Here is a 27,818-nt window from a genome sequence, read left to right on the forward strand (position 1 = left end):
TATATATATATATATATATATATATATATATATATATATACACACACAACATAAACATCATCATAATAATAATAAATAAATAAATAATAAACATTTATTTAGGTTCATAGTACACTTTTTTTTTTTTTTACAATAGAAGAAAATTAATTAATAAGACAAATATTGATCAAGAAATAGATCCACTTCTGCCAGAGGTATATTACAGTAAAATATAAAAAATATAAATATTCCATATATTTTATTTTTTTTTAGTTTCATTATTATTTCATATTTTGTGGGAAAAAAAATCCTGATTCTCCTTTGCTCATTTTCCTTGTGAATAATTACCTGAAAAATAAGTTTAAGGTAAATGAATATTAACATTAAAAACAGCGTACACGTCAAGCGTGACGTCAGCGTGCGGAATGACGCAGCGTTCAGCGCTTCCGGTAGGCGTGGCTCAGCGCCCCATCGCCCGAGTCTCACTGTGCTGTGTGTGTGTGTGTGTATGTGTGTGAAGCTCTCTCGGTTTCTTATTATTATTAATATTATTTGTAATTTATAATGTCTGTGAATTTGAGTAAGAACGGCGCAGCGCTCACGGCCGCGTATAAAGAGGTGGTGGACGAGAAATCCGAGACCAACTGGTGAGTAATGAAGCGTTACGACGTCTCGTAGCTGCGTTTATCTGCACGAGCTCGGCGGTAACGGCCATCCTGACCTGGGGCTGTTCCCCCTGTTCCCCCTGTTCCTGCTGTTCCTCTTATAATACAGGCTCACTGCAAGGTCACCCCAGTGTCTACATTAGTAAAAAAAAATAGTTTAAAAAAAATTATATATTATGGAAAAAATATGAAAATTTCTAAATACATAATAAGGTCAGATTATCATCTTAGAATGTCTGTGATTCCTCCGGCTGTTCCTCTTCCTTGTGCTGTTCCGTCGGCATTCCCTCCTGCTGCTGATTCTTCTGCTGTTCCTCCTCCTCCTCGTCCTTGTGCTGTTCCGCCTACGCTTCCTCCTGCTTCTGCTTCTTCTGCTGTTCCTCATTCTTTTCTAGCTGTTCCTCCTTCGGCTGTTCCTCTTCCTCGTGCTGTTCTGCCTGCGGTTCCTCCTCCTCCAGCTGTTCCTCCTCCTTGTGCTGTTCTGCCTGCGGTTCCTCCTCCTCCTTGTGCTGTTCTGCCTGCGGTTCCTCCTCCTCCAGCTGTTCCTCCTCCTCTTTGTGCTGTTCTGCCTGCGGTTCCTCCTCCTTCGGCTGTTCCTCCTCCTTGTGCTGTTCTGCCTGCGGTCCCTCCTCCTCCAGCTGTTCCTCCTTCTCCTGCTGTTCCTCTTCCTCCTGATGTTCCTCTTCCTTGTGCTGTTCTGCCAGCGGTTCCTCCTACTTCGGCTGTTCCTCCTCCTTCGGCTGTTCCTCCTCCTCCTGCTGTTCCTCTGCCTGCGGTTCCTCCTCCTTTGGCTGTTCCTCCTCCTTCGGCTGTTCCTCTTCCTTGTGCTGTTCTGCCTGCTGTTCCTCCTGCTGCTGTTCCTCTTCCTTGTGCTGTTCCGTTGGCATTCCCTCCTGCTGCTGATTCTTCTGCTGTTCCTCCTCCTCCTCGTCCTTGTGCTGTTCCGCCTACGCTTCCTCCTGCTTCTGCTTCTTCTGCTGTTCCTCATTCTTTTCTAGCTGTTCCTCCTTCTCCTCCTTCGGCTGTTCCTCTTCCTCGTGCTGTTCTGCCTGCGGTTCCTTCTCCTCCAGCTGTTCCTCCTCCTTGTGCTGTTCTGCCTGCGGTTCCTCCTCCTCCTTGTGCTGTTCTGCCTGCGGTTCCTCCTCCTCCAGCTGTTCCTCCTCCTCCTTGTGCTGTTCTGCCTGCGGTTCCTCCTCCTTCGGCTGTTCCTCCTCCTTGTGCTGTTCTGCCTGCGGTTCCTCCTCCTTCGGCTGTTCCTCCTCCTTGTGCTGTTCTGCCTGCGGTCCCTCCTCCTCCAGCTGTTCCTCCTTCTCCTGCTGTTCCTCTTCCTCCTGATGTTCCTCTTCCCTGTGCTGTTCTGCCAGCGGTTCCTCCTACTTCGGCTGTTCCTCCTCCTTCGGCTGTTCCTCCTCCTCCTGCTGTTCCTCTGCCTGCGGTTCCCCCTCCTTTGGCTGTTCCTTCTCCTTCGGCTGTTCCTCTTCCTTGTGCTGTTCTGCCTGCTGTTCCTCCTGCTGCTGTTCCTCTTCCTTGTGTTGGTCCTCCTGCTGCTATTCCTCTTCCTTGTGTTGTTCCTCCTGCTGCTGTTCCTCTTCCTTGTGTTGTTCCTCCTGCTGCTGTTCCTTCTCCTGCGTTTTTTTTCTCCTCCTCATGCTCTTTCTTCTGCTTGTACTGTACCTCCTTCTCCTGCTGTTCCTCCTTTTTGTTCTGTTCCCTTTGGTGTTCCTGCTCCTCCTGATTTTCCTCCTACTTTTCCTGTTCCTGCTGCTGTTCCTCTCCCACCTGCTGTTCTTCCTGCTCCGGTTCCTCCATACCGGTATTCCCTTTTTTGCTGTTTCTCCTGCTTGTGCTGTTTCTTCCTTCTCCTGCTTTTCCTCCTCCTCTGGCTGTTCCTTCTCCCGTTCCCCCTGCTCCTGATGTTCCTCCTACTCCTCCTCCTGCGTTGAGGCCTCACTTGCTAGCTCAGCACAGATATCATGAGTAGGGATGCACCGAAATGAAAATTCTGGGCCGAAAACAAAACCGAAATTTTTAATGCACTTGGCCGAAAACCGATACCGAAACCGAAAATGGCTTCATTAAAAAACATGTTTAAAATATTTTCTATTTGTTTGTATTAAAAAAACTACAAATCAATTACAATTATTGCAACTTTGCTGTCCTCATCTGAAACTTTGAAGTGCTTCCAAACCGCCGACATACTCCGTGTTTAATGCGTAATGACAGCGCGAACGAGACGGGAGGATGGGAGAGGCGTGGCGACAATTTCGGCTTTTATTTTCGGCGCTTTCTTACGTTTCAGCCGAAACCGATAATGCTATTTCGGCCGAAAATTTTCGGCGGCCGAAATTTCGGTGCATCCCTAATCATGAGTATAGAAGTAAGGATCTGTGAGCTTCTGTTCCAGGTGATTGCATTTCCATGTGCTTAGACTTCAGCCCAGCATCCTGTTTACTAGGAGCACTGGTGATTCATTGGTGGAGCGTTGCACCACTGACGACAACTTTTACTGCCAGTTCGACACCAGTTAGTGTTCGCGTTAGAGCTGTACGATTAGTCGAAAAAAGAAAAATCACGATCTAAATTCACACACACATGCGGTCTCATTTCTGATTCACTCGCGTGTGTTTCCCTGCGTTCAGATCACACTGCATTCACGAGTTTACTTATTTACTTGACAACAATCCTGGACTGCTGTATCAGTCAAGGTCACTGGTTTCACTTAAATAGTGTAACATGTTATCGTGTAACAAGGAGGCGGAGCTAAACAAGCTAACCGGTAATCGGGAGTTGGGGTAGGATGCTGTTATTTTCATGACAAAAACTATTCTGCACCCTGATTTTATTTTTGTTTGCTTAAACGCTCACTTACTCCAGCAAACTCACACTCCATCATATCTCAGCACTGAATACCAGCTTTTTTTATTTATTCCGAGACCTGTTTTCGATTGACTCCCTTTGATGCTTTATGTATCCGCTCAATGCGTATGTGTCAAACAGTTACACCCCTATCTCACCTATGCGGTTTGACTCGCGGCGAGGCTTCGCATGGCCCGTGAGCTTCAGCGAGGACCCGCCCATAGTAAAACATTTAATTCATGGTGTATCGCCATGAACCCCACTGCATCCAGTGGCTGGGGTTTGGGCTTTGGCTGGGAATTGAACCCGGGACTTTCACATGGCAGGACAAAATGATTGTTGGTGCGTGACTGTGACAGAAAGACTAAGGTAGATGATGACCATCAGACGTAACAGCACATGCGCTATACACGGAGACGGAAATATAAATAAATACATAATGTGCAAGAAATGTATAAAATCAGCCATCGGCTAGCGTCTCTTGACGAAAAACTTTTTCCTGTTGGTCCCTGGACTCCCTGCCACACGTGTCTGCTAAATCAGTCCGGATTCAAACTCGCCATCCCTAAATGTTGTGCCACTCGTCAGATCGTGTTGGGATCGCATTACTTTTTAAAGTAACTTCTTACAAAATTACTGTCTTTAAAAAGTCATCAGTTACATTACAGCGTTTCTTTCTGATAAAAGTAACTAGTTTGAGTACTTATCCTCTGCAGAAAATGAAAACCCCTTTGTGATTCCTCATGCATGTTGTTTTAGTCAAGACCTTTATAATTATTCTACCATCATCACTCAGTGAGAGGGGGCGGATTATCAGGGGCAGGCATGTAGGACGACTTTCTCACACACACACACACACAAACACAAACACTAACGGAATCACTGCTGTCTGGCTCACGGATTACATAAATTGTCTGAATAACGGATTACATTTTAAAAAAATATAACTAAATAATAATAAAGTTTTAGAACACTTTCTAACTCCACGATCGTTCCTGATTTTTATTTCTTTCTACATTGTAAAGGAATGCTAAAGGCGTCCAAAAAATGCATTAATCTCCTTTGAACAGTTGATGGTGAGATGTTTCTGCTACTTCTGCTCTGTAAAGACTTCATAACGCCTCTAATTAATTAGTCATTTTTCAGGCTGATAACTCTAAATGAACTTCTCATCTGAGGCAGAGGTAGGTTTTGGTCTCGCCCTCCTGGGATGGCCTTCATGAGAGCCAGTTTCATTATGGTGCTTGACGGATTTTGCGAATCCACTTGACAATACTGTTCTTGCAAGAAATATTACAGAAAGGCTGACCTCTGTGTCTTAAAATAACAACTAATTGTTGTTTTTTTTTGTTGTTACGTAATTACCTAATTCCATATGTGTTATTTTATAGTTTTGAAATCCCCAGTATTGTTGTAGAATGTAGAAAATAAATCACTAAACAAAAACAAAGAAATTTGCAAGTGTTCTAAAAGTTTTGAACGGTAGTGTACATGGTACAAGTATAGCAGTAGTTAAATGCGATTGCGACAAAATCCAGACTGTGCAAATTAAAAAGAGAAAAGAGAAAAATCAATGAGTAGTTTTAATAGTGATAAAAACACTCTAACCAAGAATAAGAATAAATATGCACATAACGTAATTCTAGGATATAAGTTGCACAGATATAAGGTATATAGATACAAGTCATACAGAATATTCTTCATGTTGTACAAGTTTACACGCCTGGTATGTAATGATCACTCACAGACTCAGTCGTGTCATGTGTTCGGCCATGCGGTATTGTGGTATTCAGGTCCTGTCCACATGCAGCCGGGTATTTTTAAAAACTGAGATTTTTATCTGCGGTTTTTATCCTTCCGTCCACATGCACACACTATTTTGATCAGTGAACTCTGAGCTTTTGGAAAGAGTTCTTCGTCCGAAGTGAAGATATTTTAAATCTCAGTTTTACGTTAACGAACAGAGGTGCCTGAATGTATTGCGTCACTCACTGCTGCTACAAACAGAACTGTGAAGACACGGACACCGCAGACAGCTACTGCGGTTTTGGACAAGACCCGGTCGGATTTCTAAATGGCGGAACCGGTAATGACGTTTTGTCTAGGCTTCTGATTCGCCGTGTCGATCAGGGACGCTCCTGACAGCATTTACCAGGCGTTTTGTATGTTCATGTAGACAAAGATATTTTTAAAACGTAGGTTGTGTGGAAAAAAGTAAAAAAATCTCAGTTTTTAAAAACACCCGGCTATGTGTGGACATGTCCCTAGTTTGCGTACGACTTCGACGGGAATCACCAGGGACGACCCGATACGATGTTATCACAGTGCCGATTCTGTTTGCATTGCGATTCTATAAATATCACGGTTTTATAAATGTCCCGAATCTATTTTATTCTTGTTTTGAGATTTTGTTACAATTCTACATTAATTAAAAATTTATTTTCAAACCAAAAATTTATTTCGAATGCATGAATCGCCACACAAAATATCTAACTGAATAGATTTTTTTGTCCATCTCTAGCAGTAGCATCATATCGTATGTAAAAGTCCGTGTAGTACTCAGAGGGTTTTAGTGTCAGAGCGACTGAGTACTGATTAAATTCTCAATATGATTTTTAATAGCGTATCATGAAGTAAAGAGTGCGCGATATGAGACGTCTGACTTCAGTGTGATGAGCTCAAGCCGAAACGCTCTCAAAGAAGAAACAATATCGAGCAGTTTCCTATTTTAAGTTATCTTTTTGAGTCTTAACTTCCTCTTAGGCCTACGTGTGTGCATACACGCATGCGTGTGTGTGTGTGTATCCTGTAGTGCGACTCTCGATCTAACTTACAGTGCTGATTAGGTCACGAGGAAGTAACGGTTCTTGCAGCGCCGACCACGGCTTCCTTCGAGAACGAGAAAAGAAAAAGTAATTAGGAACGGCCCGTTTGAATTAATTACACAGGCTTTCCCTCTCACGGGGACGAGACTCCGGCGCGCTCGAGAAAGACTCGCTCCTGCCGCCGCTAATTCTGTGGAGAAATACTTAAATCAGTCATTAAGCATGTTAAAAAATAACAAAGAAAGATAAGCAAAAGAGGAGCAGAGAGACAAAGAGACAGAGAGAGACAGGTAGACAGGAAGAGAGTGAGAAACAGAAAAAGAGAACAAGGCAGTAAGACAGACTGATAAGAGACAGATCTAGAGAAAGAAAGAGATGTGAAACGTGAAGTACCTGCTATTTTCATTCCTCTCAGACGTCTTGTTTGAAATCACAGGTTTCTATATTCATCTGGACGTGTGATGGTTTCCATGGTAACGTCTCGCTCACGCGCTTTAAAAAGTTTGACCGCAGGTTTTGGCGCAAGTTTGAACTTCAGTTACAATTTTAGTCAGTTGTACTTAATCCCGGCTACACTGTACACTGAATCACTCACACACTTATTGTCTATACCACTTTATCCTGTATTCAGGACCACAGGGGGCCTGGAGCCTATCTCAGGAGACTTAGGACAGGGCACACACACACTCATTCACACACTATGGGCAGTTTGGAAGCGCCGATTAGCCTAATCTGCATGTCTTTGGATTGTGGGAGGAAACCGGAGTATCCGGAAGAAACCCACCAAGCACAGGGAGAACATGCAAACTCCATGCACTCGGAGACGGGAATCGGGCCTGGCCGGGAATCACAAAAGTTGTGCTTTTGATAACGTAAGAAAATAAAAAGGCTCCGACCTACTCTCTTATCCAAATTCTGTGAGTAAATTAGCCTGAAACACACTCATTACACACGCTTACACCAGTCTCACAACACCGCAAGCGCTAAGTAGTCTGGAAAATCATTAAAAGCCGCCGTGCATACCCCCGCGCTCACTGTCACTTCGAGTTCTGAGACTTTTGCGGCGGTAAAAGGTCTGCCTTTCTCTAAAATCCTACAGGTGGCGCTCTCTCAACTATCTACACATTTCCATTGTGTATGGTAGGAGTGAATTATTTGCTAAGTTTGTTCAGAAATAATCATTCTGTATTATATAATTCACGCTGCACAGTTTAAATGTTAAACTCTTGTAATTAAAGTTAGTTTGTAAAATCCTCGCGAATCCTCGTGTTTGGTGAGAGTATCGCTCTCAAATGGTACACAATGTTAAACTGGTGGGGAAAAAAAGTTTTTACTAAATTTTGAACCATTTCCATCAGTCTGTAAGATTATTGTTTCTTCTTCTTTGGAGTTTTTAAGCGGTTTGTTCAATACCGCCGCCTACTGGATTGGAATCTAGAGCAAAAAAAAAAAAAAAAAAAGATTATGGCTTTGTATGAGGCGTGACCTTTTTAATCCTGTAAGAAATACAGCTGCTTAAGACAAATCTGACAGAAAAATCATAAGTGATGTTAAATCAAATCGAATCACAGGGAACAAAACCCTAATCAGATCAGATCAGATCGGCAGTCTCGCTGTGAATCAGCTCTACAGGATTTTTAAGAAAATGCTCTGCGAGCGATCAGATTAGAGAACTCAGCGGCGCCGTGTGGTATAAATACATCCTGAAAACCTCACAAGCGCATTTATCAACACACGCGGGTTTATTATTTCATTCTTGTTGCTGGAACGCCTGTGCTTTTCCATCCCTGCTGCTGATGAAGCATAAAAAACACCAAGTTCCTCGCTTCTGCAAGAAAGAGGAACACTATTTAAATGTTTGTGTTTTTATATATATATATGCAGTCAGGAGCTTGTTTTGGTTGTCTTTCACTTTCTGTTAGTCCCACCCACGAGCCACGTCTGAGTCTGAGGATTTCGCCCCTGAGGATTTCGTGATTACTCGTCTGTCCTCGGGCGAACCAGTTTGACGTCTCGGCGTTCTGTCAAACAGCTCAGTCAGGATTCTGCAGCACCAAGCAGTGTGTGTGTGTGTGTGTGTGTCTTTGTGTGTGTTTGTTTAGCAAGCACAGAATTTCACACAACAATACCATGACATGGGAAGAAAAAAAAAGTAGTCCCTGACATCTGGTGTGTGGTTTTTTTTTTTTTTTTTCATTACTCCACTAGAGCTCATGAGAACTTCTCCACCAAGGGGCTTCTTCTGATGGAAGAAAATCTCAGATTTGCATACCACACGGTGCATGCTGGGACTTTTTCAGCCTTCTTCTTTTTCTTCTTGGGGAAATCTGCAGAGTCAGCGAAAAACACGAGTCGAGTCAGACATGTCTCCAAACACTTTTTATCTTTTTACAGTGTGTGTGTGTGTCTGTAAACACCGTCAGTGTGGGCTAGCTCCACGGCCTCCAGGTTACAGGAAGGAAGGAAGTTGACACGGCTTCCTGCGTACACAAGTGGCTGAACACACACACACACACACACACACACACACACACACCCACTCATACAAGAGCTGTCTGTGGGAGTCACGAGCTCGCAGAATTCTTTCAAAAGCACAGCTGTTTTTTGTTTATTTTTTTCCCCCTGGTCTGTTGTCCTAGTGTTTTGGATTTAATAAGTTATAAAGTGTTATTACAGGAGAGCGCTTTACGCAACTGTGTGTACACGAGGACTTAATGGGAGCAAAGATTTGCAGGCTTTTAATTCGTCTCAAACCTGAGGTGTGTCTGGGGTAAATCAGACTAACAATTATTCTCTAACAGCGCTGCGCTTTGCGTGTTCCGCCCGGATTCTGTGAAATGGGCGGAGCTACATAACAGTCTCCTGCCAATCACTTAAACGATCATGACTGACATTTCTTTGAATGCGCTGCTAAAGAATTATGGTGTAATATAAGAATAATCTCTCACTGTCTGTTTAAAGTTTTTTTTATGCTGAGAACACACACCCACACACACTGATCTGTACAAACACACACCTGCGTTTCTCATATTTCATAAACCACCAGCGCCTCAGACCTGCCTGAGACATTTATCACGAGAGATGTGGTCTGTTCTTTTCACAATGCAGGGAAATGAGCACGAAGTGACCACGCTGTGGTTCGCATGATCGTAAGTGTCGTTGCATCAGCTGTGCATTGTGTGGAGCATTAACTGTATTCTGGTCTTCTCCCAGGGCCTTGTTCACCTACGAAGGAAACAGCAATGACATCCGGCTGGCCAGTAAAGGGGGTGAGTGTTTCTGACATCTTTATTCCCTGGTAATTGTATATTATACACTGCGATATGCTGCGATATTCTACATATGGAATGTTTTAAATAATGTACAGGTTCTTTTCTAGGGGAATTTGTTACGGTGGACAGCATTATTTTAACAGTGTTTGTGTGGTGCAGACAGTCAAGATATTTAGACTTATAGTTGAGAACTGACAAGATGGGCAGCAAGCTGGTCAACTCATTTCTCTCTGAAAGAAGGAGACAGTCTTATTTTAAACGGCTGTGTGGGTCAACTCAAAATCAGCTACGTGGCCTAAAATTAGCAGTTCCACAAAAAAAACCAACTGAACTCAGTGATTTAAATAAAAAATAACAAAGCAGCTGGATTCAAAATCAGTAACTCAACTCAAAATCAGCAGCTTAAAGCAAAATTATCAACTCAACTCAAAAAATTAGCAACTCAAACCAAAATCAGCAAATGGATTCAAAATCAGTAACCCAGAATCATCAACTCAAAATCAACACCTCAAAGCAAAATCACCAAGTCAACTAAAAATCAGCAACTGGATTTATAATCAGTAACTCAACTAAAAATAAGCAGCTCAACTCAGTTAACAAGTCAATTCAAAATAATCACTTTAAATCAACTCAATATCAGCAATTTTAACTCAAAACCAGCAACTCGGCTTAAAATCAGTGAATCCGTTCAAAACCTCCGAATTAATTTACAAATAATTAACAAATAATTTCCAAATCTAAAAATCAACACAAAATCAACAATCCAGCAAAACAAACAAAAAAAATAAAATTAGCAAGATTTTTTTTTAAACGCAACTCATCTCAGTCGAATCAGAAATGTAATCAGATCAGAATCTCCAAAAAAAAAATTAGCAACTCAACAATCATCAATTCGACTGAAAAAAATCAGCACCTCAACTTAGTCATCAACTCAAATACAAGTCAGCAATTTGACTCCAACTTTCCAGAATCTTTAGGGTGAGGAAATGTATTGAAATTCATCATATTGCGATACACAAAGATTTCACAATACGTGTTGCTTTGTTTTGAAATATGCATCACATGGTCTTCTTGCATCGGAGACTTTTTTTTTTTGCAAATAAGATAAGAGAACGGAAGTCAGAGGCCATATTGGGCAAAAATCTTGTTGATCCTCCACTAGATCAGTTTACACATTGAGTGAAAACCTTGTATGTCCATATATCAGTCTGTTACAAATATCTTACCAATGATAAGTGTTAGAACATGCTTGTGACTAAACCTCGTCACCCGATTGGATCCTTAAAAGTCATCAAAACCTCATAGCTCCGCCCTCGCCGTCATCCGAATGAAGTTACTGCAGTTGTCTGGAGACAGTCTCTGTTTGTTTTTTTCAGTGCAGAAGCAGCAGGGCTAAATAAAGATGTCATTGTTTGAATAAGTACAAAGATTCCTTTACACTAAGTCTATAAAGGTTTTATCTATTTGAAGCCTGAGACATGGGAGCAGGGACCAGCGCAGCCAAACAGCATTAGGTTTAGAGTTTACCGTCTAATCATATTTCAGTGCCTTTTTATAGCATCTAATCTATTCATAACAATACATTTTGGCAAGATTTATTTAATGACAGGTACATTTGTGTGCACACATAGTTAAATTATAATAATAATAATAATAATATGATGATGATGCAATGTAATTCACTTAAATTATCAGGTGCTGTTCAGATCAGCAATGGGAAACTTTTGCAACCTTTGCTGCTCAAAAGCATCGTAACACCGTTTAATTATATCATAACACATTCAAGTATCTGATTATATACACTGGCTGGCCAAAAAAGTGTAGGGTCAAATTATTGGGCTGCATCAAAGCAAAGAAAACAACTAAGGAGATTTGAAATGACTGAAACTGGGTCAAGAACCCATTTAACACGTTATCAAAAACCTGAAAGGACAGTGCTAAACTGTCAACTTTGTGGACGAAAAATGTGGTTAGAAAAAAAAAATCATGAACAGATATGACTTAGACACTTGAAATTGCATGGTGAAAAATAATCAGTAAAAACCAGAGCTATGGTTAATAGTGAAAGTAAGAGCATTTCCACACCCACACAATATGATAAGAATTCACGGGATTGGGACGAAACATCTGTGTGTCTATAAAAAAAAACACTTGTTAGTGAGACAGTTTAGTTTGCTGCATAAAGATTGGACTCTGGAGAGATGGGGGAAAAAGGTCATGTGGTCTGATGAGTCTAGATTGAGCCCATTCCAGAGTAATGGGCGTGTCAGGGTAATAAGGGAAGCGCATGAAACGATGCACCCGTCATGCATAGTTTCCACTGTACAAGCCTCTTGAAGGCAGTGTTATGATTTGGGGTTACTTTAGTTCCTCAGGTGTAGACAATAACATGAAGTCAGCTGACAACCTAAAAGTACTGTTTTTCACATTGATGGAGTTCTTCTGGAAGTGTATAAACACAACACCAACTTTGACAACGCAGTGTTCAGTTCCTTTATAAATACAAGTTTAATCTTTTTTTTTTCCTGAAAAGTCATGTTTTTGGACATACAACTTCCCTTCTGGCAGCAGTTGTGCACAGCAGTAACAGCAATTCAACTCAGCAGCTAACTTTAAAATTCACAATTCAACTTAAACCTAGAATTACGTAAAAAAAGCAGCTCAGTCCAGCAGTTTAAACAGATAAAACAGGTCTGTATCTATGTTAGACACCTACCTGTGCTTCCTCTGTTTCAGAAACCACCCGCGCCACAGAACTCCCCACTTAGACTTTCACTATGAAAGCGTTGTCTGTTTTTTTTTTTTTCAATGCAGAGAAATGTGTATAAAATTAGCATATTTCGATTCTCTTTATTATACGTGTTAAATAGATCGATATTGTGCAGAACTTTAATCAGCATAACTGGAATCTAGCAGTTCAATTCGATCAGCGTTTCAACTTAAAAACCACGGTTCACCCCATGAGCAAATGAGCAACTCGATTCATAATGAGCAGCTCAAATTCAGCCATCATCAGATACTCAGCGTAAATTCATCAACTCAACATAGATTCAACTAAAGATCAATAGTTCTATGCAAAATTAGCAGCTCAGATCAAAAGCAATTTAGCACAAAATTTAACTCAAATTCAGCAACGCAACCCAAAATCAATTCAAATCAGCAACTCAAGTCAAAATCAGAAATTCAACTTAAAGCCATCTAATCAGCTTACATTTGGGAACGCAACATAGATTCAGCAACTAAAGTTCTACTCTAAATTGGATCAAATTCAACAATTTAACTCAAATTCAGCAACTCAACTTAAAATCAATGTTAAAGGCAGCATACCAACTTAATCTGCAACTCAAAATTAGTCATTCAAATGAAAATCAGTAAGTGAACTCAAAATCAGTAATTTAAACTCAAATCATCAATTCACCTAATATTATCAACTCGCGTTGACCAGATTAGCTTAAAGAATGACAGCTAAGAATATCTCAACTTTTTTTATTCACCTTGGGTCACTCTTTTAATACAGCTTTTTCCAACTTGGAGAAATGTTTGAGATGGAACTTTGGAGAAATGTCTGGGTTTGAATTTTTCAGTTTTTGTTAAATCAGTCCTTATGTGTGTGTGTGTATTTAGATGGAGGGCTGGAGGAGCTGGTTGAAGAGTTAAACAGCGGAAAGGTGATGTACGCCTTCTGCCGGGTCCAAGACCCCAACTCCGGCCTCCCGAAATACGTCCTGATCAACTGGGTGAGTGTTCTTCATTTATAGCGATACAGTTCACTTCCTGTCGGTCTTTAACAGTGTTTGTGTTTGTGTTTTTCAGACTGGCGAAGGTGTGAAAGATGCCAGGAAAGGACTGTGTGCCAACCATGTTAGTTCGATGGCTAATTTTCTAAAGGTGACACTTCTCTTGGCTTCTACACAAATGGGTGTGTGGGTGGATTGATGTGTTAATAAGTAGTCGTCCTACTTGGGTCTGATTTTATTATCAGAGCACTTATTGGTTTTGGCAGTAAGAATGTAAACAGCACCACAATGTTTTGGGATTTTCATCTATTTCCAGTTTTTATTCATATATTTAGACAATACATTTTATACATCACAACACAACCTAAACATCTGTTCATTAAGGATGATTTCAGCATTGCTTCTGCAGCCAATAGGAGCACACCAGGGGTGGGATTTTGGTGATACTCTGCTTGCATCCAGACTTCTGTCGTCTAGTAGGAAAATGTATGATGAACCTCAGCTTGATGAACCTCTGTGCATTAAATAAACAAATGTGATGCTCTAGAGAACAACTTCACAGTAGCATTTAATACCCCGTTGTTTAGGAGTGCATTTATTTTAGAACTTTTGAATGTAACCAGAATTATTATGCGGGCTGTTTCTGTAGATTCTGTAAGTGTTTCTGTTTTACTGCTTATAAAGAGTATACAGGAACTGTTACTGATCTCTGACTAAACACATTGACTACAAAGAAAAACCTCACAGACCCACATTTAACGCCTTCCCTGATGAATGCAGATCAAAACCAATCAGAAATCCAACTCAAAATCAGTATCTCAACTTAAATTCAGCAGTTTAACACCATATCAGCAATTTAACTCAAAGCACTCCAGCTCAAAAACTTTTCATTTACAGTTCAACTCAAAATGATCATCACAACTTAAAATTAGCATCTCAACTCGAAGTTAATTCCTTAACTCTAATGTAGTAATTTAAGTCAAATGAAGCAAGCCAATTAAGTTAGCAAGTTTTAAAATAATCAACTTCAATCTCAATTTTCTCAATTTACCTCATAGTACTCTAATTCAAAATCACAACTTAAAATTGGCATCTCAACTCAAATTTAGCAATTTAACTTAAAATGAACATGTAAAGTAAATCAGAAAGTCTGATTTACTGAAATCACTGCAGCTTGATGCAAATCATCAACTTGACCCAAATCAGCAGTTCAACTCAAAGCACTACAATTAAAAAAACCCAACTTAAATTTGCATTTCACCTCAAAATTAGCATCTTATCTCAAAAGTAATAACTCAAATTTAGCTATTTAACTAAAAAAAAAGGAAGTCAACGAAGTCAGCAAGTCAACTAAAAATCTGCAACTCGGTTTAAAATTATCAACTCAAAATTATCAACTTGACCCAAATTAGCAATTTAACTTAAAATCAGCAATTTAACTCAAAGCACTACAGCTCAAAATCTCAACTTAAATGTGCAGTTTAACTCAGAATTAGCACCTCAACTCAAAAGTAACACCTCAACTCAAATTTAGCAATTTACCTCAAAATGAGGAAATCAAGCAAGTCTGCAAGTCAAACAAGTCAGCAAGTCTGCAACTTAACCTAAAATTATCAACTCAATTAGCAGCTCAACTCGAAATCGGCAGTTTAACTCTAACCTAAAATCTATAACTGAACTTAGTCTCAACTTAGAATTAGCAACTCAACCCAAAATCAACAATCCAAATCTAAATCATGCATAGAAATGTTTAATTTATAATCTACTATACTAATATCAGCATGTATAGACAGGCTGTAGGATCGTCTTTACACCCTTATCTATTCAAAAGATCCAGGAGGAGCCAATTATTCTTAAAAATGTCAATGTGGACTGATAAATGGATTGATTTAACGCATCATACAGTATTTACACAGGAAAACTCATTAAAGACCACAATGTCCTTCTTGGACTGTTTATTATTATGATTCAGAAAGTAGGACATTTATGTTAACCAGCGTCCAGTTTGACTCTGGAACAGAAGCCTGTAGAGATCCAAACACAGCACCACCAGGCCTCAGGCCGAGAGTATTTCGGCTGAGCGCACGGACAAGTAGAGCAAACATCTGAGAAAAGCCTCGAGCGCTTGTGGTTACACGAGTTTGGCCTGTGTCAAGAGCTGCGGCAAGATCCAGCATGAAAAATCAGAAAAACACACAGTGGCAGTGTGCCCGGAAAATCCCCAGAAGGTTCTTCAGGAGACACTGTGCATCAAAACCCAGGCAGAAACGTGTCTGTTCCAGACATCAGTGGAGCAGCGTAATCTACACAGCGAAGTCCAGCGTTCTACATCGTAAACATACGCCTCCACACCTGAAGGACAGGGGACACTCCATGTAGAGGACATAACTGGTATGAAAGCGGAATTGCAGGAAAAAGGAACTGGAACTGTGTGTGTATCACACCTCGGGGTCATGAGGTCACGTTCTTCCTGTGATATCAGAGGTGTTATGTTTAACAAAAGGGATTTTTTCCCCCCCAGCATTCTGTAGAACTGAGATGTTGTTGCGTTGACATTCGGTCTGATCTCACACACACACACACACACACACACACACACACACAAACAAACACAATCGGAACAGGTAGAAGTGTGAATCTGGTATTCTCACATAGCGCAGAGTCATCCTTAGATTCCTCGATTGCTGGTTTTCTAAACCGAACCAAATGACACGACATAAAAGCCGTTGAATACGCGACACTGAAACCATCATTACAAGTTTATAAGCTGTGTGTGTGTGTGTTTGCTTAGGGAGCACATGTGACCATAAACGCTCGCGCAGAGGAGGACGTGGAACCCGAGTCCATCATGCAGAAAGTGGCCAAGGCTTCAGGAGCCAATTACAGCTTCCACAAAGAGTCGAACCGCTTCAGAGACACAGGACCTCAGGGACCAGTGGTGAGTCTCTCCCACTCTTTCTCTCTCTCTCCCACTCTTTCTCTCTCTTTCTCTCAATCCCTCGCTCTCGCTTTGAATTCTTGTCTCTGTTTTTATTTCCCCCTCTTTCTCAATTCCTCTCTTTTGTCTGTATCTCTTTCTCGCTCTGTCCCTTTCTTTCTTTTAATTCTTCTGTCTCTCTTTTATTCCTTCTCTCTCTCTCTCTCACCCACACACCGTCTATTTTTCTGTTTTTCAATTCTTTTCTCTCTCATACTCTCTTTCTGCTTTCTGTCTGTCTCTCTCTCTTTCTCTCTCTCTCTGTCAAACTGCCTTTCTTTCTGTCGCTTTCTTTCCAACTCTCTCTCTCTCTGTCCTTCTGTTTCTCTTTCCTTCTTAGTCCCTTTCTCTCTCAATTGTTTCATCTCTTTTTTAAACCATCTCTCTTTTCCCCTGTACTCTTCCATTCCTTCTCTCTCTCTCGCACCCAAACACCTTTTTTCTCATCTCTCTCTCTCAATCCATCTGTCTCTTTTTATATCTCCATCTTTTCTTTTTCACACACTGGGTCTCTTCTTTCTTTGCCCATACCTCTCAATCTCTCTCTTTCTCTCTCTCACAGGCACACACACACCTTTCGACCTTTAGTAACCCCTCATGCTCCAGCGATCTTAGCTATTTTTAGTACTGATACCTGTACAAATTAAAAAGCTGAGTGATTATACACGCCATGGTGATTAAAACCGTACGACTCGCGGAAAAACACGAACACAAACCCGGTCCAGGGGAACTACATGTTGTAGAACTTATTATATGTACAGATGTTGATTTCTTCCTCACCACAGCTGGATTTCAGGTTATCCAGCTCTCAGGTAAACACATTTAAAATCCCCTGACGACAAGAACCGGAAAACTCGTTTTGGGGAGAAAATGAAAAGTGTAAAATATCCTTTAGAGAAGCGCAGAAGCTCTGGAACATGATGTGCTTCAGTGTGTGTGTGTGTGTGTGTGTGTGTGTGTGTGTGTGTAGTGTGTAGTGTGTTTGGCTCAGGATCAGCGACGGAGCCCGAGTGCTTTGTCCTTCACCTCGGTCTCGCATTCGGAGACATTTTATAACAAGCGCTTGGTATTCGAGGCGAACTCCAGCGAGATGCCTGAGCTCTGACTAAACACGCCGTAATTTGAGGAGGAGAAGAAGATGAAGCGATAACTTTATATCCGTAAGATAGAGGGATGAAAGGGGGCGAGAGCGATGTCTGTGATAAACAGGGCGGCGTGATGAGAAGAAAAATACTCAATTCACATCACACTGGAACGCGAACCTCAATACCAGCAGCAGTAGCTAAAGCAGATTCAGAATTATTGGCGCCCCGCACACAAAAATTCAAAGCTCTCGATGTTTACGAAATGCTTCTCTCAAAACTATTGGCACCTCCCAGCAATTCTAGAGCTACTTGAAACTAGTGAAGTAGTGAACGATCTGAGACTAAATCATAATCAGGACAAAGTGCTAATGTGGGCTATAATCAAGTGTCAAAGAACACTTTTAAGTCATGTACCATTTTTTTGTTGTTGTTGTTGTTGGGTTGTGTTTGTTTTAGGGGTGCCAATAATTTATCCATAAACATTTATTTATTTATCTTCCAAAAAAATTTTAATGAAAAGTTTAATATATTGCATGTAGCGTTCATACGGAACACTGAAAAAAAAATCTGTCTCTCATTAACTTTAAGTGTTTTATTAAACTTTTTTTTTTTTTTTAATTATGAGAAATATAATTTAAATTCATTTTTTGGGGGAGGGGACATCAGGCTAAAATTGTTTACACTGTAAAGTGAGAATCGTTTGAAAGACTTTATTGTCTTAAAAAACTGGCAATGAAATTGAGTACACCCTCAGTGAACATGTCAAAACTGTGTCCAAAGTGTCACTGTTGTGTGTGAGCTCCGTTGTCACCCATCACGTCCTGGTCCTGGACTTCACCAGAGCTGTACATGATCCTCTTCCACTCCTCCATAATGATATCACGGAGCTGCTGGATGTTAGACACATGATGCTTCGCCACCCCCCGATTGAGGACGCCCCAGTTCAGTAGGGTTCAGGTCTGGAGACACACTTACTTGTCCACTGACAAACACATGAACATGGTGAATAGGTCATGTGACCCTGCATGGTTAAAGATGTACAGCTGTTATCACAGAAGTGTAATCTCTTTTGTTGCCGGCTATTTTGACAATAACGGTAATAATTTTGGCAAAAATATGTTGCTGCAGATTGACGACTCTAAAATATATCAAAGTTTCATTTCTATATAAGATATACAAAAATGTTTGCTGAAATTAGAGGGGTGTACTAACTTTTGTAAACAGATTATATGTAATAGATGTATTAAATTATTACACACATATATATGTAATACTTTAATAATTATCATTACTTCCCATAATTATTTATTAATTATTAGTTATTTATTTATGTTTTAAATAATGATAATTATAACAAACATGTCTTATCAAGAAGAGGGTGCCAATATTTATGCACTCCCTCATACAGAAGTGTTTTGTCCTTGCAGGGTTCTGTGTACCAGAAGACCAACGCCATGTCTGAAATCAAGAGGACCAACAAGGATAACTTCTGGGCGCAGGCGGAGGTGCACACACACACACACGCACACACACACGCACACACACGCACACACACACACACACACACACACAAGTAATAAAGTGCAGTACAGTATGTTGCATCGTTTCTTTTAAGCTCGTCTTCATTCCCTCTCTCTCTCTCTCTCTCTATCTCTCTTTCTGTCTTTTTTTCAGAAAGATGAAGAGAAGCGGCGACAGGAGGAGAAGAAGAGAGTGGAGGAGGAGCGACAGCAGCTGGAGAAGGAGAGGAAGGACCGGGAGGTCAAGGAGACGGCGCTGAGGGACAGGGCGGCCAAAGAGAGAGCGTCCCAGATCGACGAGCAGAGGTGAGACTGTACGCACAACACACACACACACAGGATCGTTACTGCACCGACAATACTGGTGTAGTGTTACACTAGCGCGCGCGTGTGTGTGTGTGTACTGATAAAGGTGTTTGTGTTTCAGGAAGTACCAGCAGCAGCTTGATAGTCAGCAGAAAAAACAGCAGGTAATCGAGGCGCATACTTCACACACACACACTCATTAAGTAGTCATTTTGTGTGTGTATATCTTTACCTTCATCTCTTATCTCAGTGCGTCAGATAAACCTGCTGTACAGGACGGGGTGGTGTGGCTCAGCGCCGCGAGGATTTCTTTACATTCATTTACATTTTTTCAAGTGCTCATTTTTCAGTTCCCCTACTCGCCCAGGTACCAAGAGAACTTAGTAAAGGTGTGTGGGCGGAGCTAGTAGCCAGAGATGGGGAGGGAACAAGTCGATTTTATAAAATTCAGTTTCAGTTTTTAAGGCAGTAGTACATTGCAGTTCCTCTGTAATCCTGCAGGGGCGCTGTGGACCTAAGTTATTTCCCAAGTTTGTTTAGAATTGTAACAAAATCTGGGAGGGAAAAAAAATATATAAAATCAGGAACTATTTATATAATCGTGATACTTACATTATCCCGATATAAATCGAATGGGAACAGAAGTATCATGATAATATCGTACCGGCTGCTCCCTGGCGAGTCCCATCTCTACTAGAAACATTTATTGAAATCCAAAATTTCCAATAAGTTTTATATTCGTTCTTTTATTATTATTATTATTCGCATGCGCCTTTTCAATTAACGTTTCATAATTTTGACTACAAGAATTTCTGAATTGTTTACACACACTCGCTACATGATAGGGTTTAACACTCTTATAAACTTACCTATGTTTAAGACACACCCACGTTTAATATGCATGATTCATGTTTAATGAAATTCAGCCCATTTTTGTGAAGCGTCACACCCGTTACTGTTCGACCTCCACACAAGCTCCTCCCACTTTTACTGGTACAGACTGTACAAATTGTTTTGTGGTTGTCTGTGCATGACTCGGACACTATAAAATAGAGCTTGTAAATGTAAATAACTTAGTGACATTGTGTGATTTATTATTTTATTCGTTTCATTTATTTTACTATGAAATCTTTTTTTATTTCAGCAGTATAACCACTGACGAGCCCTTTCCTGCTTAACTGGTCATGATTTGTGTTGGCTCTGTAACTCGGGTTAGGGCCGAATAAAGTAAAAAAAAAAAATAGAGAAATAAATTTCAAAATGTTGCGTTTTTTTTTTTCCTTAAAGTCCTTAGATGTGATGGTTTTTATTAAAACCACAGAAACTTGTGTGTGTATATATATATATATATATATATATGTTCTGAAGTCACTGCGAGAACTGAGGCCGGTTCTCGCAGCATGTTAAGTGTGTATTCGTGTGTGTTAGGAGGAGGAGCTGGCTGCCAAACCCAAAAGCTATAAGCGCGCGGAATCGGTGGAAAAAGCAAATGTGCGTGAGTGAGAAAGACGACGACCGACCCGAACTCAAAGCTCCACTCACACTCACCTTCGGCTTTTTATTTCTCCACTTTTACTTTCAGATTAACCGGAAACATCTCTCCTTCTGAATCAGTGCTTCAATTAACCTACAGCAGCTCTGCAGTCTCTGTCTATCTGTCTCTCTCTATCTGTCTCACTCTCTCTGTCTCTATCTGTCTCACTCTGTCTCTTTCTCTCTGTCTCTCTATCTGTCTCTCTCTATCTGTCTCAATCTGTCTCTTTTTCTGTCTCTCTTTCTCTGTCTCACTCTCTCTCTCTTTCTCTGTCTCACTCTCTATCTGTCCCTCTTGATCTGTCTCACTCTCTCTCTGTCTCTTTCTATCTGTCTCTCTTTATCTGTCTCACTCTCTCTCTCTGTCTTTTTCTGTCTCTCTATCTGTCCCCTGTCTCTCTATCTGTCTCGATCTGTCTTTTTCTGTCTCTTTATCTGTGTCACTCTCTCTCTGTCCCTCTTTATCTGTCCTTATCTGTCTCACTTTCTCTCTGTTGCTATCTGTCTATCTCTGTCTCTCTTTATCTGTCTTTATCTGTCTCACACTCTCTGTCTCTCTCTCTGTCTTTCTCTCTCTCTCTTTATCTGTCTCACTCTCTCTTTGCCTCCATCTCTCTCTGTCTCTCTCTGTCTCTCTTTATCTGTCTCACTCTCTCTTTGCCTCTATCCGTCTTGCTGTATCTCTCTCTGGCCTACTAACAGAATTCTCCTTTTAGAAATCTGTACAGTGATCCTTGGTGGTAATAAAGTGTGTGTGTGTGTGTGTGTGTGTAAATGCTCAACAGGAGGCTGCTGCTCTGATCTCCCAGCGTTCTGTGAACCCCAGAGAAATGTTCCAGCAGAGAGAGAGAGGGATGCCATCCAGCAGCACAGACAACACACCCTCCAGCCCACAGCCTGGTCAGAACACACACACACACACACACACACACACACAAAAAAAAAATTATCACTTCGAATCAAACATTAATTTAAGACTTTTAATTAAATTAATCTAATCTCTTACTCAGTGTCGACAAAATCCCACATTTCAGTTTTTTTTTCGTCAGGATGTGGGTGTTTACAGAGCGTGTTAGTAACATGGCTAATTTGCACTCGGTCCTGCCCACAAAACTCCATAAAAGGAAATGCCTGTAAGGGAGAAAATAGCAAAAAGCTGGATACAATCTAAATTATTTGTAAATACTTAGTAAGAATAATTTTGGAAATCCTGCAAATCTTTTATATGCAATTTTGCTCCTTAGTGAGTTAAGTAGTCTAGTCGATGTATTATTATATTTATTGAATCAAATGTTAGAATCGATTTGCACGTTCTATTAACGTTATTTAAATAAACTTTGGAACATGTCTAAAACCTGTGAATTCCTAAAAACAAACAAACAAACAAACAAATAGAAACACAAACCGAAAGTTTTTGCCTTATTTCCACTTGCTGAGCATGTTCACGACACGGCTGGTTTGCATTTGGACACGCCCACCAAACACCGCAAAGGTAAAGGAGACGAGAAACAACAAAATGACAACAGCGCCGCTTGTTTATCAAGTGGAATACAGACTAAATTTATTTGAATTAAAACCGAAAATTTGTAAAATTCTACATATAACAATGATTTAATTTAAATTTAATTTATATGTTTAATTATTATTATTATTTTGTAGAGCCGCACAGTTAAACCAGTTACGCAGTCGAGTTGATCTTTTTTCAGTTTGTTGAATCGGAATCGATTTGCACGTTTTAGTAAAGTTATTCATGTAAACTTCTGAATATGTCCAAATTGGTGAATTAAAAAAAAAAAAATACAGCTTGGGCAGAAGACATAATCCAAGTTCATTATCTTTGAAGTCCTTTCGGAAATACTCTCGTTTTGTGAGACTATTGCATCGTCTTCTTTCGAGTTTATGATCGCTTGGTGCATTATCGCCACCTACTGGAGTTGAGTCTTTTAAGGTTTAACCTCGATTTAAATCTTAACAGATCAGATAATTTCCCGGGAACATACTCTGCGCTTTAAGTGTCACGTGATTTACACACGCACATGCACGTGACACAGTGAAAAACATTCAGCGTAAATCTGTCAGGAGATCGTCTAACGCAATCATTAGCGCGCGATTACAAGATAATTACCACATCTGGTCTGCTGTGCACACGCTCGGATGAGGTGCAAGTCGAGCTTGTACAGTAGGTACGAGGTTGGCCTCCTGTCAATCAAGCCGCTCGTTAGAGTGTCAGGCCACGCCCACTTTTTTTGAGAGAGATTTTTCTAGACATGTTCGAACATGCAGCGGGAAAGCACAGCTGTGACTCCAGGATAATCGGCTCCCAGCTGCCTTGTAAGGAGGAGTGTGTGAACGCCGACACTGCACACACACACACACAGCAAGGGTATGCAGCACAAGCCTGAGCAAGCTGAGGGCGGTCCTCTTGTCTCCTAGGGTCGGATATGATCACTTTGAGCTGATGATTTCCTGGTCTGCTGGTGTGTAACTAACACTAATTCATGTGTGTGTGTTATTCTCTGAGATGGTTAGCGCCCCCCTCTGGCTACATTTCTCCCTGTCTATCTGTTGTTAAGTCAGCGCCATGACTAAACTCTCTCTCTTTAAGCTCACGTCCTGGTTTTGTTTAATGTGTAACTTCTGTGTGTGTGTTATGGCTGTCTGCTCATTTCTGCCTCTTTTCATTCGGTGTCTTTTTCTCTCTCTCTCTCTCTCTCTGTTTCTGTGTGTGTGTGTCAGGGCGGTTGAAAAGCCCTTTTCTGTCTAAGCAGCCTTATGAGCCTGAGCCGCCTCGCTCTCCTGTACGCCAAGCCTCACCCGTACGAGCCACAGGTACACACACACACCCACACACACACGATTCAGCTGTAAATACATGTCCCCACTGAAGTTCCAGGAACCTTTCGAGAACCTGAACCGTCCAGGAACTTTGGATGCCTGAACACATCTGAATCTGAAAGTTCACAGGAAGTTAAAGTCGTTGCTCTGTTGCTCAGATATTTGAAATATGCCGAAGCACAACCTCGTAGCAGGAAGTGTGTGTGTGTGTGTGTGTGTGTGTGTGAAATCCTGCCCTTTCCTGATCGTGCCACACCTCAGATTTAAATGTAAGTGTGTGTTTACTTCGCCAGGCTCCGCCCCCTCAGTCACGCCCAGTCTGCTGAAGGTTCCTGGAACTTCACGATAAGGTTCCTAAAGGATTCCGAGGCTAATTACAGTTCAACCTTGCAGAGATGTAAGAACCAAACCAGAGTGTCAATCTATCTAAACCCCGCCCACTCTGCCATCCCCGCCCCTCTCAGAGCTCCAGAGAAGAACCCTCGAGGAACCTTTCCTTTTTCACACACATCATCGACACTCACGAGGCGCTGTAACACACGGCCGCCCTGTTGTGTCCAGGGTGACGAGTGTGTCCTGTGTTGTGTGTCTTAGCTGCTGCACTCGTCCTCTCCTTCCTTTTTCTGCTTCATGTTCACACACACACACACACACACACACACACACACACTACACCCTACCAGGTGTGTGACAATGATGATGGGTTTAGTAAGCAAGTAAAAGTTATTTATTTATTTATTTATTTGTTTTAATTAATTTATTTATTTGTTTTAATTAAACGTTAGCGTTAAATTTTTAATGATCCTGTCAATCCTGGCGAGCTAGCCAGCTACCGAAAGGGTTTTAACTTTTTGTGAATGAGTTCTAAACTCCTTAAGAGTGTATCAAGTGAATAATCAGCCTTGTACAAACAAGCTTTGACGTTCGAGTCAAACCAGGACTAATCAAATTTCTGCTGAATTGAGATTTACAGAAGATTTCAGGCACAGTACGATGATGAGACGCGTAGTCGCAGTTAAACATGAGAACGGTGCGAACGTTTTAAAGAAGGGGCTCAGTGGTTGTTTCTCGCCGGCCATGTGGAAGTTCCGGGTTCGATTCGCGCTCAGTGCCCGAACCCCAGCCAGTGAATGCAGTGCCGGTCCCGAGCCTGGATGAAATTAGAGAATGGCGTCTGGTGTAAAACCTGTGCGAAGTCGAATGGTTGGCTGTTGCAACCCCCATCAACGGGAAAAGCCAGAGGACTAACAATAACAAACGTCTAAAAGAAGACTGTACATCCGTGAATAATGATCCCGGCTGAGGTGGATCAGATCCCGCTGGAGTCGTTCAGCATTCAGCCAGTGTAACGTCTAATCCTGGACAAAATCGCTGGATAACTCGCGGAAGAGACGCATCCGTCTGTGTGAACTGTACACACAATCATTCACCAACATCACTAACACATCACAGAAACTCGGCTGGGAGTCATTGGCCCGTCACCCGTAGAGCCCCGGCCTTGCTCCGAGACATTTCCACATGTTAAAGGAGTTCTTGGGAGGCCAGGACGTGAGACAAGGATAGCTTTGAATCCAAAATCCAAGCACTAGTGAGACTCTGGGATCAGTGCGGAGTAGGAGGGGATTATAACGAGAAGCAAAGGAAAGGACTTCTGTTATTCTGCACAATCAAAAGTCCTGGTTTTAATTTGGAACTAACTTTTTTGTTGTCGTGCTCAAACAAGCCATGTTTAGACGCGCACACACACAAAAAAATAAAAATTGAAGTCCAAAAAGCTCTGAATCGGCCATTTTGATTTCATCCACACTGTAAATATTCAGGTGCAGATCACCGTTCCTGTTTTTAACAATATTTATTCCTCTTTTTTTTTTTCAAAGCATTTTAAATTGTTACTTTTATGGCCAAATCATCCCTTCATCATCGTTACACAATTTCCTCCTTGTGTCTGGTTTTAATTCATAATAACTAACAAAACTAACTAACGACTCCGTCACACACGTCTCCTGATCATCAGACTTCACTTCACACACTTTCAGTTCAGTAGAAATATAACGGTGTGTATTATTAAATTGTGTGTGTGTTTAAGGGATGGAGTTCAGACCTAACTGACTCCCTGACACGAGTGTTTTCGGCATATGTGTGTTTGTGTATTTTTAAATGCATGTGTGTGTGTGTGTGTACAAGTAGAACCAACCCGAGTTGTGGAGTCTAACACTGATTACGAGGAAGTTGATGCTGACGAAGAGTACGAAGGTGGGATGCACGCGCATACACACACACACACTCACACTTGCACACCTCTCTAAAGCTACACCCTACAGCTAGTTTGTCATGTCACCCCTCATTCTGTCCATTCAAACCCTGCTTTTAGTTTAACTGCACCCAGGCGCCACCGTGTGGCCAAACAGGAGCGTTGCACAAATCTGCAGACTAAACTGTCTTTTTGTCTGTCTGTCTGTCTGTGTTTTGTGTGTTTGTATGTGAAGATGTGGAGCCGGCCAGTAATCAGTACAAGTCTCATGTGGAGCAGCCGCACTACGAAGACCTTACAGAGCAGGAGAACCTTTACGAGGACCCACAGCAGGTCCAGCAAACGCGCACACACACACACACACATATGTATATATCTTTATATAAAACAAACTCTCATACATCATCATGTTGTTAATTGACATTATGAATTCCATATGTATGGTGTTTGTGTGTGTGTGTGTGTTCAGGCAGAGGAACAGGACCTGTACAAAGACACCACCGCAGGTGACCATGGTCAGTGTGCTCGAGCACTGTATGACTACCAGGCAGGTAAGTACTACACAAGTGTGTGTGTGTGTGTGTGTGTGTGTGTGTGTGTGTGAATCCTTGACAGCTTCATAAACTATTATAGCTATTATAATTGATTGTGTTTGTGTCTGTCTGTGTGTGTGTGTGTGTGTGTGTGTGTGTGTAGCCGATGACACTGAGATCTCCTTCGACCCGGATGACATCATCACCGGCATCGAAGAGATCGACGAGGGCTGGTGGCGAGGTTTCGCTCCGGACGGCCATTTCGGAATGTTCCCGTCCAATTACGTCGAGCTCATCTAAAGCGGCTCCGCCAATCACGTCTGGGCTCATGTCGATCTCGCCCCGCCCACACTTAGACACCGAGTCGCTTAGGGAAACGAGTCGCTTGTTCCGAATTGGACAGACTGAAACAAAAAAACAAAACAAAACACTGATTGATGATGAAAGAAAAGAACTCCAATCATGTCAAACTTTTTTTATTTTTTTTTTATTTTAACATTAAGACCGTTCTCACTGGCTAACTAACAAAAATTGTGTGTCACATTAACTAGTTGGTGTTATTATATCATTCTACTCTCAGATGTTCCAAGCGTCTCTTCAGCATTTGTGTTTTATACTGCTGTTTTTGTTTTTCCTAATCTGGACCAATTCCTGTTAGAGGTGATCGAGACGATGATAATAATACACACTGTTTAATTAGGATTAGACGGATTTATCTCTGCCGTGAGCTTTGAGGTCTTGTTTCGCCTTGGTTTTTGCCTTTTCTGCACATTTTGGAGCAGTGAAACGCCGCGGCCGATGATCTGAACACGTGTGCTTGTGCAAACCTCATCGCTTTCCTTCCTGTCTGCTCTGAAATGTGTAAAAATACTGTGATTTTTTTTTTTATTATAATTTTTTTTTATTCTTTAAGTTTCAGGGAACAATCATAAACGGTGATAAAGCGGATTTTTTTTTTCCGACTGCCCTTTTTTCCTTTTTTATTATTAAATTACACCACATTTTTGTTAACGTGCATAGCTCTGGGAAACCCCGCAGGGTTATTTGTGGTAAAGGCTGTGCCAGTAAAAGAGCGACTGAGTGAATATAATGTTTAATTTTTTTTCGAAATCTAACATTGAATTGTATGCAGAGTAATCATGTGACCACCAGCGGGAGCCTGGTTCCTTCAGATGTTTAATCAGAATGTTGAAATAAAGGAAGTGAAAATGCAGTGCGTGTGAATTTGATGGTCTTATTTTGGAGGGGGGGGGGGTGTTGGGGGGGGTACGTTTGCTGAGCAACTTGATGACCAGATTATTTTAACTTGTAAATATAGTGTTTTCTATATAGAATAGTTTCTCAGAAAGTCCATTATATACAGTATATATACAAATGAACTACAGCGTGGGTGAAAAGTAACTCTGCGATAAAATTTGTCCATATTTCGAACACATATTTCGTA

The 27,818-nt window shown here is 41.2% G+C and overlaps 1 protein-coding gene across 2 annotated transcripts; it reads left to right on the forward strand.

Annotated features, from left to right (window-relative positions):
* Window positions 1–433: 433 nt before the first annotated feature.
* Window positions 434–27,587, forward strand: dbnlb (drebrin-like b). 2 transcript variants are annotated; one of them, XM_053503763.1, is made up of 15 exons: window positions 434–626; window positions 9,539–9,594; window positions 13,222–13,334; window positions 13,411–13,485; window positions 16,126–16,272; window positions 18,824–18,901; window positions 19,071–19,222; window positions 19,344–19,386; window positions 20,651–20,713; window positions 21,541–21,655; window positions 23,492–23,584; window positions 25,778–25,843; window positions 26,077–26,174; window positions 26,311–26,392; window positions 26,538–27,587. In XM_053503763.1, exons 1-15 carry the CDS (start codon window positions 544–546, stop codon window positions 26,672–26,674), a joined length of 1,401 nt encoding a protein of 466 aa, XP_053359738.1. In that variant the 5' UTR covers window positions 434–543; the 3' UTR covers window positions 26,675–27,587. The 2 variants fall into 2 exon arrangements, with proteins under 2 accessions (XP_053359738.1, XP_053359739.1); XM_053503764.1 differs by lacking the exon at window positions 23,492–23,584 and having other exon boundaries at window positions 436–626.
* The last annotated feature ends 231 nt before the right edge of the window (window positions 27,588–27,818 follow it).

Source organism: Clarias gariepinus, chromosome 9, assembly GCF_024256425.1.
Source record: "Clarias gariepinus isolate MV-2021 ecotype Netherlands chromosome 9, CGAR_prim_01v2, whole genome shotgun sequence".
NCBI lineage: Eukaryota > Metazoa > Chordata > Actinopteri > Siluriformes > Clariidae > Clarias > Clarias gariepinus.

Bases quoted from the DNA above. Each gene is read 5' to 3' on its own strand.
- dbnlb (XM_053503763.1), top strand. From the start codon at position 544: ATGTCTGTGAATTTGAGTAAGAACGGCGCAGCGCTCACGGCCGCGTAT. The intron at 16,273-18,823 runs GTGAGTCTCTCC...TTGTCCTTGCAG, and splicing joins CAGGACCTCAGGGACCAGTG to GGTTCTGTGTACCAGAAGAC. The intron at 26,175-26,310 runs GTCCAGCAAACG...GTGTGTGTTCAG, and splicing joins TTTACGAGGACCCACAGCAG to GCAGAGGAACAGGACCTGTA.